Here is a 14,348-nt window from a genome sequence, read left to right as displayed (position 1 = left end):
GTCTATATAATAAATATGATATAGAGGGATAAGTGTGGCTCTTGAGTTAGGTATGGTGGTGTCTGCCTTTGATCCCAGCACAGGGAGGAAGGGCATGTGTACATCTGTGAGTTCTAGGCCATCCAGGGCTACATAGTGAGACCCTGTCTTGAAGGAGGAGAAAGAAAGCGAGAGGGAGAAATAAGAGAAGGAGAAGGAGGAGGAGAGGAGGAAGACAAGAAGAATGAGTAGTAGGATGAATGGGTCTTAAGTGTTGGAGAGATGGATGGCTCAGTGGTCACTGTTCTTGCAGAGGACTTAAGGAGTAGTATAAAAATCTTGCCACTTGCTGGGCGGTGGTGGCGCAAACCTTTAATCCCAATACTTGGAAGGCAGAGGCAGGTGGATCTCTGTGAGTTCGAGACCAGCCTGGTCTACAAGAGTGAGTTCCAGGACAGCCTCCAAAACAATACAGAGAAACCCTGTCTTGAAAAACCAAAATTAATTAATTAATTAATTAATTAAATTAAAAAATCTTGCCACCTTCTGGTTAGAGGCCATATGTCAAAACTGTTAACTGAATGAGGGGAAACCCACGGATGTAATAAACAAATGAAAAAAAGAAAAAAAAAGAAAAGGAAAAACCAGGAAGACTAGTGAACAAAAGATATATTATTAATATGAAGTGTTTTGTTATATGTTCATACATCAGGAATTATTTTACAGGGGCCTTAGAAACCTCTTGTCATTCACAGACTTAGCTAGACAATAGATCACTCCCTGCCCCCAAGGGAGTTTTGTGTGTGTGCGTGTGTGTGTGTGTGTGTGTGTGTGTGTGTGTGTGTGTGTTTTAAAGAGATTTACAATGGTTCTTTTCCTATAGAGTTTTCTTGAAACATATACATTTTTAATTTCTCCCCGTCTCAGGGGTAAATAAATATATTACAATAAGCTATGGGATGTATAGCCGAGTATAACAATGATAAATGATGTTGTGTGTAATTTTTCTACTATTAACATAAAGTAATATAAACTGAAGGACACTGGTCTATTGAGAGACTTAGAAGCTAATGTTCCGTATCAGATGCAGCCAATGTCAGGACTGAATACAGATTAGGCAGTGTCCTTTTCTCCCCAAGGGAATGAAAGTTGGAGACACCACTCACTGCCCGTGGTTTTACGGCATTTTGTTGGGGCCAGTGGTGCCTTTCTTGGTCTATTAATTCAGGAGCCGGTAAATGACAGTGTGAGCGAGATGCTTTTCCGGTGGGATGCATTTCATTTATGTGTGCTTGTACGGCCTCTACCTCGCCAATCCTTTCTGTCACAATAAGTGTTTCTAAATTGTGTAGATTACCTTCACTTCATTATGGTCCCTGGCATGGCTTTCTCATGCAAAGCTATTATGGAAAGTTAGGAAATATTTAAAACTAGGCCTGCCCAAAGAAAAGGGGGGAAGGGTGGCAGGGAAAGTTTATCTGGAGTTAGTCCCTGCTTCCCAGCATTGAGTTCATGGTCAGGGTATATTCTGCAAGATGCAAAGAAAATCCTCGGGATAGATGATTACAGACAGCATGAAAAAAAAACCCACCAGATTCCTGGGGTCCATTTGAGTTCATGTTCAAACAGATGTGGTGGTCAGAATTTTAAGAACTCATCCATGATGGAGATATTCTCAGGAAAAATGACAGTCTTACCAGTGAGATAGCCTGAAATCTGGAGGCTTTGTGCTTTTTTAAAAAATGAAATCTTCATTATATGTCATGTGAGAGATCAAAAACCTGCTCCAAATCCTTCCCTAACTAGATGTACAGAGAAAACACCAGAGGTCAGAGACCCCTCTGGGGTTGCACAGTTCTCTGGGGGCTTTGCCAAACCTTGAGCCTCACTCTCTCTGGCAGCTTGCCATCCTCCTTGCTCCTTCATACTGTCTCTCCTCTTGATGCTGTCACAAAGCACACTCCCCAAGAAAAAGAGGGGCAGCAGCTGAGTCCTTGGAGGAAACCCTCTGATTGGATGCCTTTGACTGTGTTCACCAGAGCTGTCCCAATAACACTGGATATAACCAGACTGCACGGCAGCTGAAGTTCCTATTGGGGAACTATAGAAGTGAAGTAACTGGGTAATGAATACAATGAAAGCATCCTGAATCTCTCACACCAGTTAAGGGTGCTCCTCCCTCAATCCAGAATTTGAGGATAGGGCTCCTTTTGTTATTTTGTCCTGCCTCTCCATTAAAATGGCCAGGAAGGAGCAGGCATTTGGATTTCGCCACAAAACATTGTTATCCTTCGGGAAGGCTCTGAGAGGATAAGTTTGTCACGGTCCGTAAATTTTATCTATGCACTAAAAACAGGGGTAGAATATCTTCAATGCAATTATAAAAATGTATTAAAACTGGGAAGGAGAGAAAATCCAGTGGTAGATGCGATTTTAATGATTGTGTGAATGTTCACTGTTCTGTGGCCAAAAAGTGTTGAGGTGTTCAGCCCCAATATTTCAGAGGGATGCCAGGGAAGGGGCAAATTTTCCATAAATGCACATGGTGCATTTTCAACCCAGAGATAAACATTCAATCTGAGGATCTGCTTGGAAATGGCAAGCTGTCAGAGAATGGTGTCTGGGAGTTCTGGGTTCTGGAGAATCACTAGATACCCGAGTTGTGTTCCAAAACATGCAAAATGGCTATTGTGCTGTGAAAGTAAAATGTCCCTCATAGTGTGTTTGAACATTTGGTTCCCAGCTGCTGGAGCTGTTTAGGACGGTCAGGAAACACTTAGGAGGTGGAGCCTTGCTGGAGGAACTGTGTCACAGGGGGCCCAGCTTGGAAACTTTAGAGTCTGGCCCTGCTTCGTGCTTGCTGCATGTTGATATAGTGCGGTAGGAAGGCCTCATGCTTCTGTTGCCTGTCTTCCCTGCCATGATAGTCTATTCCTCTCTGGAGCGATGAGCCAAAACGAACCCTTTCTCTCTTGAATGATTTGTTGATATTTGATCATAGAAGCCAGAAAAGATACTAAAGTAGTGAAATGCTTTGTACCGTTTCCTTGTACAAATTGGAGGGGTCGAGGAGTGAGGGTCTATGTGCACACTCAGAACTAGCCTGTGGTATGATTTACCTCACAGAGCGTGTCTTCATTGGTAGAGGCAGGCGGATTGTTGTATGTGTTTTAGGCAAGTCTATTTGATCTTCCAGGCTAGCCTGGGCTACATGGTAAGGCCCCTTTAAACTCCCCTTTTGAAATCAAACACAAATCAGAAAACTGTAAACCTGGATCTGGCTGAAGGTGGGAACTGACTTCTATGTTGCCATGGATTTCTATGTTCTGAAGGGGATTCTCTCTCCTGCTCAGGTAGTAAAACACTTGCCTGTTTCCTTACAGTCGGTGTGTTGATTCTCTTAGCCGTTGAAGTCAATAAAGAATCTTGTCCTTACATGGCAAGTTTTCAGTCTTCATCCCACATCATTAAGGTTCCTTTTTCTTTATGCACATAGTTACCCACAGAATTCTAAACTTGGTGGTGAGTTTTTAGGGACAGAGTTATGTATGTATTTATTTAGTTAGCTAATTAGCTAGCTAGCTAGTTTATTTGAGACAGTCTTACTATGTAGCTCTGGCTGACCTGGAATTCACTATGTAGAACAGGCTGACAAGAAACTCATCAAGACCTACCTTCCTTGGGTTCCCTAGTGCTGAGAGTAAAGATGTCCACCACCACACTGAACAGGTACAAGCTTCTTAGGACCTTACCCACTCACACATTGTCCCTCTCTTTTCTGCTTAAAAAACTAAAGCTGTGCTAAGCTTATGGGTTGAGTCTTAACAGTTGTTCTTATGTAGGTGTTTGAGTCAGATTCCTCTGATATAAGATGCAGTGGTTTCTGTGACTTGGGGAAAATGTCTTAACTAGTGGTCAACCTTTAATCAGCAAAATAGAATGAACAGCAGGGTGATGGTGGTATACACCTTTAATTCCAGCACTTGGGAAGCAGAGGCAGACTGATCTCTGTGAGTTCAAGGCCAGCCTGGTCTACAAAGTGAGTTCCAGCACAGCCAGAGCTTCATAGAGAAACCTGTCTGGAAAACAAACAAACAAACAAATGGACAACCTGCCTGTTCCAGGATTAACCATGATGATATAGATGAAGGGTCTACCAGGCAGTCCTACTCACAAGTTACTTGGTGTCAGATACCAAGTCCTTCCTCACAATTATATCCATAGCTTGCTCATAACACCTATTAAGAAGTCTGCACTAAGTGACATCATCAAATTGTTCTGCCGCTTGTCCTTTCTGTCCCCTCCCCATCACGGATGTATATGGCATATGTACCTGACTGTGGGTGTATTCCCATGTGTGCATGCGTATGTGCACATGTGGGGGCATTTGCTGAGACAGCATCTCTCACTGAGCATGGAGCTCATCAGCTGATCCAGCTGACAGGTGAGCGACAGGGAGCTGCCTGTCTCCACTCTCCCCATGCCGGGGTTACAGACAAGCGCCATTATGCCTAACTTTGCATGTAGCTGTTAAGTGTCCAGACACCAGTCATCATGCTTGAATGTTGGGCACTTCACTAACTGAGCAACATCTCCCAGCTTCTGCATGTTCTCAGCATTTGCGGTATGGTCATTGTAAAACAAACAAAAACAAACACACACACACAAAAAAACCCAAAACCAAGACTGTGCACAGGAGCAAATGTCACTCTTATATCAGGTATGTCTTTTATTTTATTTATTTACTTATTTATTTTGATTTTTCGAGACAGGGTTTCTCTGTATTGTTTTGGAGGCTGTCCTGGAACTCGCTCTGTAGACCAGGCTGACCTCGAACTCACAGAGATCCGCCTGCCTCTGCCTCCCGAGCGCTGGGATTAAAGGCGTGCGCCACCAACGCCCGTTTCAGGTGTGTCTTTTATATATACATACATTTTAAACAGAGACAGCAATTTTTTTTTGGTTGTTGGTTTGAGGATTTTGGTGGTTTTTTTTTTTTTTTAAGAAGGTAGGGATGGTCTGATACTTAAAAACTACGTAGGCTCTGTGTAAGATATTTAATATGAGTTTCATTTTCCCAGCAATGCTATAAGGCATGGAAAGAGATGTGAATTGGTACAGAGGGAGTGGTTTTTGACAGTCCAAGAGGATCTAATGTGTTTTCTGGCTCCACGGGCTAATGAAATGTGTTACACATACATACACGTGAACACTCACACACATAAAAAAGTAAATAAATTTTCAAAGGACAATAAAAAGAACTCTGTAGAGAAACAAGTTGGTAGGTCAAGTGATCTAAGAAAACTATAGTGAGTGACTAAATGAGTGAATGAATTACTGAAGAGGTAATTGAAAGGCAAGGAGGGAGAGTGGATGTTCATCAGCAGGTCTAACACAAAATTTCTGGTGCCTACTGTGGAGCCTAGCACTTGCCAGGTTCTTGATACATTTTAAAACATGCACTAGAGTCAGTGATAATTTAATATCCATAATATAAAATTGGTGTCTGAAGCCCCAACTTTCATTCATAGAGCAAGTTATTTTTATAAACCCTATGGCTTCCTCTTAAATAAGAAGTTGTAAGCCAGGTGTAGTAATACATGCCTTTACTCCCAGCACTTGGGAGTGAGAGGCAGGTGAATCTCTGTGAATTTGGGTACGGCCTCGTCTACATATTGAGTTCCAGGATAGCTATGGCTACCCAGTGATACTGCCTTAAAAATAAAATAAAATCAGAAGTAGTGTCTATAAAGAAGCAAGTCATTTGTCCTCCCTGGCCACCGCTTGCTCATGTTTGCTTTGTGAATATCTTTGGCCAAAGAACCTGTTGCCAAATTGTTCTCCATTTTCAAAAATTGGATTTATTCATCAGGCTCAAAAAAGATTTTGTGATATATGGAAATTCTGCACCTGTGAAGAAAGGTATTGTGTGAGTTTAAAGGATATTTTCTGAAACATAGTCGCAAAGAATCTTTTGGCAACATTCTGGTAGGGAAACTCAACAGAAATTCAACAGCTAAGAGCTAGAACTCAAGCAGAAGATATTGCTCAGCAAGTAAAGCTCTTGTGCAAGTGTGAGGACTGGAATTCAGGTAAAGAGATAAGAAAACAGGAGATCCCCAGAGCATGAAACAGTGAGATCTGGATTCAGGAGACGTTGTGCCTTGTGTAAGGTGGAAAAGAGGAAGGCCCTCTACATCAACTTTGGGATGTCAAATGCATGCACATCCATGTGGGTGCACACATACCCTCACATCAACACATGTACGTGTAAACAGAGGTTAGAATTTTAAAATAAGTATCACTCCCTTTGGTGTCCATCACTGTCAGCAGACTGGGATGTGTGCATGCCTTGAGGAGATGCTGGTCTTGGTGTGTTGGATTAACCAAGGAACAAGTCATCCTTCCTGATAGGTGGTAGAACCATGAGGGCATGCCCCATCACTGAGACGAAAGCCCTTGTCACTCTGGGTGACATCTCTCTAATCCCAATCACGTTTGATCCAGGGTGTAAGTTAGTAGCAGGCAGGTATGAGAGTGTGCACCGTGTGTGTGTGTGTGTGTGTGTGTGTGTGTGTGTGTGTGTGTGTGTGCTTGTAGGTTAGATCACAACCATGACTGTCATTCCACAGATGCTGTCCATCTTAATTTATGAGGAAGCTCTGGAGCTCACCTTTTTGTCTCTGCTGACTGGCCTCCAAGCCCCAGGGATACATTGTCTCTACTCTCCATGCTCAGCTTTTAGGTGAGTGATAGGAATTGAACTCAGGTCCTCATGATTGTGCAGCAATCACTTTACTGACTGGGCCATCTCTCTCACCCCTGCCACCACTACTTTTTAATAAGAACCAGGGCTCCCCTTGAAAGCCTCAGGAACTTTAGTCCCTCTGCTGCACCTGTCCCTGAACACAATGTGCCCTTGCTAATAAATCCCGAGGACCGACACTGCCTGAGCCTGCTGGTCTTTGCCCTCAATTTCATTGAGATGGGCCATTGAAAACTCATTACAAGCTGTTTAGACTCTGACTTTGACTTTTGCTCGGCAGTGAACGGAATTAACAGCTCTTTGAGGTAGGGGGGGGAAAGGCACTCAGCCAAATTAAAAAAAATTTTAATGAAAAAATTGAAATGATGAGAGAACACTTTTAATATTATCTCTATTAGTCATGCAAACAAGCAGCCGTCTGCAGCATGTGTGTTCTGAGTGTGGCTCGCATTTAGAGCCTCTTGTGGATCGCAGTTTCCCTACTGAAGAGAAATTCTTACCCAGGTCTTGCAAGCAGCTCAAAATTTTTTTACATGCCAAGCAATGAACCTTTGAGTGTAGCAGAATTGCTTCATAAATTTCACTATCACTTTCAAATTTCTGTTTTTTTCTAATTTAGTGCTTGATAGTTTTTTATGTGATAATTTTAAAATGCTGTTTATAGCAAAAGTTACCTTGATGGTACAGGTGTGCAGAGAAAATTCACAGCTATCAATAAAAAGAGGGGGGGGGGAATTCCTGCTTATACCTCAGGCATTTTATAATTCTAAAGATGTAACTGTGATGGCGTTATGGGTTTAAAATGTACACTGATTAATCCAAATTTCTTGAAAAGTAGCAGCTCCAAGATTTAAATATTGCTGCTGGTACCTATGGATGACTTCCTTCTGTATTTGAGAAGTTTCTTCAAAATGTCTCTGTCTTCTGATATTTGTATCATTAACTTAAAAATAGAAATATTTATATAGCGTATATAGTTGTAGAAATGAAATGAGGAATAACACTACCAAATAGTTTAATCTTTTAATTTGGTGATTTAAAAATTAATGCTGACAAAAGAACCTTATCCTGGAAAGGGAAAAATATATATTTGAGAATGGCCTGCTATGTTTTCCAATATTCCAAGATCATCAGGTACAAATGGATGCCGACCTGGACCATATTGAAGATGGATAGAAAACTGTGTTTCACACTGTTAAGACACAAGTGCGTGGGGCCGGAGAGGTGGCTCAGCAGTTAAGAGATCTGAACTGCTCTTGCAGAAGACCTGAGTTTGGTTCCCAGCATCCAGCTTATAACCATCTGTAACTCCAGCTCCAGGGGAAATCTGATGACTTCTTCTGGCCCTCATGGGCACAAGACTAACATATACCCACTCTCCACATACATGTAATTAAATTAAAATTAATCTCAAAAGAAAAGTGAAACAGCAGGGTTCATTTTGTGCAACATGCATGTGTGAAACAAAAGTCTTAGCACTTTTGCCATCCTTCCCTTGACCTATGATAGCATTACCCTAGGACTATCTAGTTGTTATTGTTTTGTTTTTTCCATTTTTCCCCCGGAAACTGCCAGGGGTGGGACTGAAAGCTGTGAATACAGTAAGAATAAGATGCTCTGCCTTGTCAGGTCCCCTTCCTAGCATGATGTGCTCATCCTCCAAACACTGGGGTATCACCCAGTGCCAGCTTAAGCCATGGAATCTTTCAGAGCCAAATTACTGAATTAGTTCAGTGTAGATCTTAACAGTCAATGCAGTAAATGTAAGTCTGGTGGGTCTAGCCACTCTGCTTTCTTCTCCTTCAAACACTTCATTTAACATCCTTTTATATTGAGATTTTCAAATCTCGGTGTTTCTCATAACCAAGGCCTTTATCTCTTTTTCCTCACAGGGTATTTTTGTGGGAAGCCATCATTTGGCTTTTGGATGTAGTATATGGGGGAAGTGAAACAATTTCCTATTCTAGCGTTTCATTAAAGTGTGACTATGTTCTAGTCTGTGTCTGTCACAAACCACCCCTAACTGTAGTGCTCTAAGATGGCATGTTTCAGCAGGCTTTTGTGGTGACAGCTTGTTCACTCCCACAGGCATCAGCTGATGGAGCTTGAAGATAAAAACAAAACACAAGGCAGGGGTCATCTAATGGGTGTTCACTCATAAGTCTAGGAGTTGATGTTGGCTATTTGCCACGGTGCTTTCATGTAGTGTGGACTTCCTCCAAATATGGCGGCAGAAAGAGCTAAGTGGATTCTACATCGCCTTGTATGTCTCAGCCTTAGAAGTCATGTGTTCCCCCGCTTCTCTGTACAGTTTGTCCAGGCACTCCCCAAAGCCCACTCAGGTGTACAGGGCTTCGTCTTCACAAGGGAATAGGATGGTTCTGGAAAAGGATGTGGTATTGGGAAATTACCAAGGCCAATTTGAAAACTGCAATGTATATAGGGATTAGAGATACTCCTCAGTGATTAAGAGTACTTCCTGCTCTTGCAGAGGATGTGGGTTTAGTTCCCAATACCCACAGGGCAGCTCATAATCATTTGCAACACCAGTCTGTGGGGGGTGTGGGTTCTAGTGTTCTCTCTGGCCTCTGTGGGTACAGCAGGCACATTCTGCACATATATACATACAGGCCAAATACTCAGATACATACAAAAAAAGAAACTTTCAAAAAGAAAAAAATGTGTTATTTTTGACCATCAGCAGATGATTAGCATGTAGTAGTTATGTATGAGAATAAAGAGCTGTTTGGGAGGTTATGGGAGAGGGCTTGGGTTTGAATTCTGCCTCAGCCCCTTATTAGCTACGTGTCCAGGCCTCAGAATGCTCATCTGTGAAATGAGGGGGCACTTGTGTTGACCCCAAATGTTTGTTTTGTGGTTTATGCATATGAAATACACAAAGTACAGGTGTCTACCACTGAGGCCCTAGTGCAGCCTGTTTGCTCAATGAATCTTCCTTCAGTCAGTTCATTGAATCAGAATCTGCACATGATAGCCATTATTTAGGTTTCCTGTGCCCTAGTCTATGTCACGGAGTGCATCCTTGCTGTTTTCATGAATTTTCCACCCAGGCATACCACACCATCGGCCAATGAAGGTCAGGGAGGGAACAGATTAACAGCATCTCATACCACAATGTCAGAGCCCTTAAAAGTGTTTACAGAGCCCCGTGACACACAATGAATTTCAAACAAGGAGATTGGAGCTGAAGTAAAGCTACCCTTGTTCTAAGCTTGAGCAAGGGCCTTGATGTTTTATGATTGTTTTAAGGTCCATTAATCGTTGAATCATGAGGCCATGTAAAAATATGACAGTTTTAACATCCAGTGCCCGGGTTTCTTTGAAATGTTTTTGTTTCTACACTGTTCTTAATTAATGGCAGGGACCAAAACCTGCTTCGAATGTGGCAAATAGGGAGGTGCCACGAGAGAAAGCAACTCAGTTTCACCTCAAGACATTTTATGGCTGGCGTGAAGGAACGTTCCCTTAGGCTGAAGGGTGCCAACATTTAATACATAGCAGCTGAGAGTCAGCAGTGCCTACCGTTACCTAACCAGAAGCTGTGGTCCAGTATAGTAGCCACTGACTATGTGTGGATGTTTAAATTTACATGAATTAAAATGTAAGCATTTGAATGTCAGGGACTGTGAGTATAGCTCACTGGGTAAAGTGCTTGCCTTGCAACTATAAGGATCCAAGTTCCATCCCCAGTACTCACATTAAAAAAAAATAGTTAAGGCAGTGGTGGCACACCCAGGAGGCAGCGGCAGGCTGATCTCTGAGTTCAAGACCAGCCAGGTCTACAGAGGAAGTTCCAGGAGAGCCAGGATTACACAGAAAAACCCTGTTTTGAAAAACCAAAAACATAAAGAAAAAACTAACCAAACAAATAATAAAAAATACATAAGAAGCAGGCATGGTGGCATCCCAGGGCTTGGTGGGGTCAGAAGGATCCCTGGACTCACTGGCCAGCCAGTCTAATCAGCAAGGCCTTAGGGTGCCTCACAGGGTTTCTCTTGAGCTGTATTAACAAGGGAGGGGTGGGCAGCAGGCAGCACTGAGGCCTGGCTTCTTCCTCACACTGACTTTAAGAAGAGTGTGTGTGAGAGAGATCCCCCTTTCATACGTCTGTGGGGACTTCAGTCACAAGCTGGACAAAAGGAGTAGAGGCTTGTGACATGCAGTCTCAACATATATCCGCACTGCTGTGCACGTATACACAGGTATATATTGCAAAGAATTCCATAATTGTCTATTGCATCCACGTTGTCTCCATGAGTCACAGGCTCTCAGAGCTGGATAAGTCATTTGGGAGAATTTTATCTCCCAGACCATCCAAATTACTGGACCTCCATCACTGTATACGTTCGCTGCATCTGCTTCATCTATTCTCTCTCTCCTGCCTCTAAATCGGAACAAATTCACATCAACCAGTCACCTTTGGAAACTGCCCAGAACATTTGGTAACTCTAGAGCTCTACAGTTCAATTCTAGAAATCCTTGGCTACCTCTGCCATCATTTCTTTTCTATATTTTTATTTGTGTGTTTGTGCATAAGTGCCCACAGAAGCCAGAGGACATATTGGAGCCCCCCCTAGAGCTGGAGTTACAGGCAGCTGTGAGCCTCCTAATGTGGGTCTAGAAGACCAGCAAGTGATCTTAATAGCTGAGGCATCCCTCTAGCCCCTCCCCCACCCCGCCCCCCTTTTTTTATAACTCAGGAAAGCTTCAGATCACCTTGGGGACTGGCAAGCATCACTCCTTATCACTAATACTTGCATGCTTCTCCATCTGTGCCATCAGGTAGGTCGTCGCCACAAGACCTGCTCTGGCTGCTACAGAGGTGCCACTTGTCACGGTGGGATAGCACTTGGGAAGTACAGCATCTTAAAGAGGTAACAGCAGAGCTGTCCATCCCTTGTCTGAGAAGGGCAGCCTGTGGTGATAGTTGAGAGAGAAAAAACCCATTCCCAGCCTCATGAGCTAACTTAAGCCTCAGTGCCTCCTATAGACCCCATGTCTAAATACCATCACATCAGGATTAGGTTGGCAAACTTTAAGTCCATTATCATTGGTCAGGTGGTAAACTTTTTCTTTCACTTTGCATAGTAAGACTTATCTGTTAGGATTATCTAGAGGAATAAATGGGATTTTCTGAACAATGACCCTACACAGATAGTGATTTCTCAATAAAGGGTAAACATCAAAACTGTCCATTTAGTGCACGCCTTTAATCCCAGCACTCGGGAGGCAGAGGCAGGCGGATCTCTGTGAGTTCGAGGCCGGGCTGGACCGATAGCCTCCAAAACAATACAGAGAAACCCTGTCTCGTAAAAAACAAAACAAAAAAAAACCAAAAAACAAAAAAACTGTCCGTTTGTTCTTGCTGTTACTTACCCTGTCTCAAAACAAGGATTTTGTGAATGAGACTGGGTCTCATCTTCTTTTGAACTCCAATGCTCCCAGTCATCATAGAACCCAGTGTAAAGTAGGCACCAGTACATACCACATACATATCTAACTTGGTGACTACTGATATTCAAGAGAGGCAAGATGGCATCAGAAGAGTGGGGAATAGGAGGATAAACCCAGAAATGATCTTGACTCTACCTCCTTGGCCATAGGTTTATAGGCATGCATTGCCAGGTTCAGCTTTGTCTGCAAATGCAGGGGTGCAAACTCAGGTTCTCATATTTGTAATCAAGCACTTCACTAACCAAGCTATTTCCCCAACCCCTAAGCAGATGTAGTTTAAAAAAAAAGATTCCTCACTCACTTTTAGATTTGTATGAAAAGTAGAAAAGTGAAAATAAACTATGAAAATATTGTGAATCTTGGTGGTAAACATAATTAAGGCATCCACCCTAGGATACCTATGCTAAATCCTTATTTCCAGCTAGCTACAGGCAAAATACCTGCTTCAGTGTGAGTTGTTATTTTCAATTTGCATACAGATTTTTTTTCATAATTACTTGATAGCTCTCAAGGAAAAAAAAAATACTTGGCAGCTTAAGTTTACCTTGTTTTTTGTTTACATTTTTGATACATTACACTGATTACATTTTGACAGGCTCTGGCTAAGACCCAGAGACTGGCCTTGAACGCCATGTAGCCTAGCTGCCCTTGAACCCAGCCGTCCCCAAACTCTTTAGTGCTGAGGTGGCAGGGAGATTTCTCTTTAATACTGCTTCTGAATTTTGTAGTTTTGCTGCCATGGAGTTAGTTTTCCACTTCACAGACTTCAGAGCCTAAATATTTTCCCATGTAATTTCCATTCTTTTAATTTTCCTTGCCCCGCCCCGTTCAGCCCCCCACCCCCTTCTCACTAAGCCAGAGGTATACAGCCCTTTGGAGAACACTCAGACTTTTAAGCTGGAGAACTAGCCAACTGCCACACTATCCTTAGTACCTTTCAAGTGTTGAATTACTAACACTTTCATAAGGTGGTGACCGGAACAGAGTACAATCCTTCAGCTGAGTTTTGTCAGCATCTGGAATGATGTGTTCTAATTTCTGGGGACACACACATTTTTGTCATGAGTAAAAAGGTGTTTTTATGTCAGCAGAGTTCTGCTGTGCCATGGCGTCAACATATGTACATGCGTGGATAGCAGAGTGTGTAGTAGATGTGTGTGCATGTGTGTTCCCATAAAGGCCCTGTGATGGATTAGTTTGTCAGTTTTACACAGTCTTCAGTCATCTGGGAAGAGTCTCAAGGTGGGGTAACGTACATCATGTTGGCCTATGGACGTGTCTGTGGAGCATGGTCTTGACTTGCTGTAACTGATACGGGAAGACCCAGTCTAAAAGTAACTCTTACCCCCCCACCCCAGGCAGTCCAAGAGTAGAGAAAGCTAGCTGAGCTTAAACATGCATGTATTCATGTCTACCTGCTCTTAACTGTGGATGGTTAGCTCTAACTTGCTGTAACCTCGGCTTCACCACACTTTCCTGACAACAGAGTTGTGAACTGAAACAAACTGTTTTCCTGACGTCACTTTTCATCAGGTTATTTTATCACAGCAACAGAAATGACTTTAGGACAGTATTGTGTGTGTGTGTGTTTGTGTGTGTGTGTGAGTGGGTGGGTGTGGGCGCGCGTGCGCAGCGTGTGTGCACTCTCCCCCTGCTCATGCAATGCAAGTGCAGAGGCCATAGGAAAACTTTGTGGATTCTCCTGCATCACTCTCAGCCAATATATTATTCCCCGGAGACAGTTACCTGGAGGTATGCGAGTAGCCAGCACACCCCAGCCATCCTCCTGTCTCTGCCCATTCCCTTCCAATACAGTCTTTACAGGCACACAATGGCTTTTTATATGGGTTCTGGGAATACAAACTCAGATCCTTATGCTTTCACAGCAAGCATTCTTACCCATGAGCCATCCCATCAAGCCATAAATCGTGATCACTGTAACCTCAAGTCAATGACTTTCAGTTTTGGTTTGGTTTGGCCTAGAGATTAAACCTAGGGCATCGTGTTTGCAAACCATGAGCTTCGACCATTGAGCTGTAGTGCCAGCCCCAAGCTCTTACCTACATCAAGCAAAGGCTACTGTGGAGACCACTCATATTCACTAGACATTGTTTCCTACCACAGAGGA

At 42.9% G+C, this 14,348-nt stretch overlaps 1 protein-coding gene across 2 annotated transcripts in view; it reads left to right on the top strand.

The window, feature by feature from the left end:
* Wwox (WW domain containing oxidoreductase) overlaps nucleotides 1–14,348 on the top strand; it is a 907,540-nt gene that overhangs the window by 561,128 nt on the left and 332,064 nt on the right. The window contains exons 9-10 of one of the 2 annotated variants that reach the window (XM_040736459.1): nucleotides 6,612–6,724; nucleotides 7,872–8,142. The exons of the other annotated variant lie outside the window; for it this stretch is intronic. Coding sequence (XP_040592393.1) covers nucleotides 6,612–6,724; nucleotides 7,872–7,911 — 153 coding nt within the window. The 3' untranslated portion in view covers nucleotides 7,912–8,142. Of the gene's footprint in view, nucleotides 1–6,611; nucleotides 6,725–7,871; nucleotides 8,143–14,348 lie in introns of those variants that run through there. 2 annotated transcript variants of the gene reach the window in all.

Source organism: Mesocricetus auratus, unplaced genomic scaffold (genome assembly GCF_017639785.1).
Source record: "Mesocricetus auratus isolate SY011 unplaced genomic scaffold, BCM_Maur_2.0 Super-Scaffold_6723, whole genome shotgun sequence".
NCBI lineage: Eukaryota > Metazoa > Chordata > Mammalia > Rodentia > Cricetidae > Mesocricetus > Mesocricetus auratus.
This window is presented reverse-complemented; position numbering and strand designations above follow the sequence as displayed.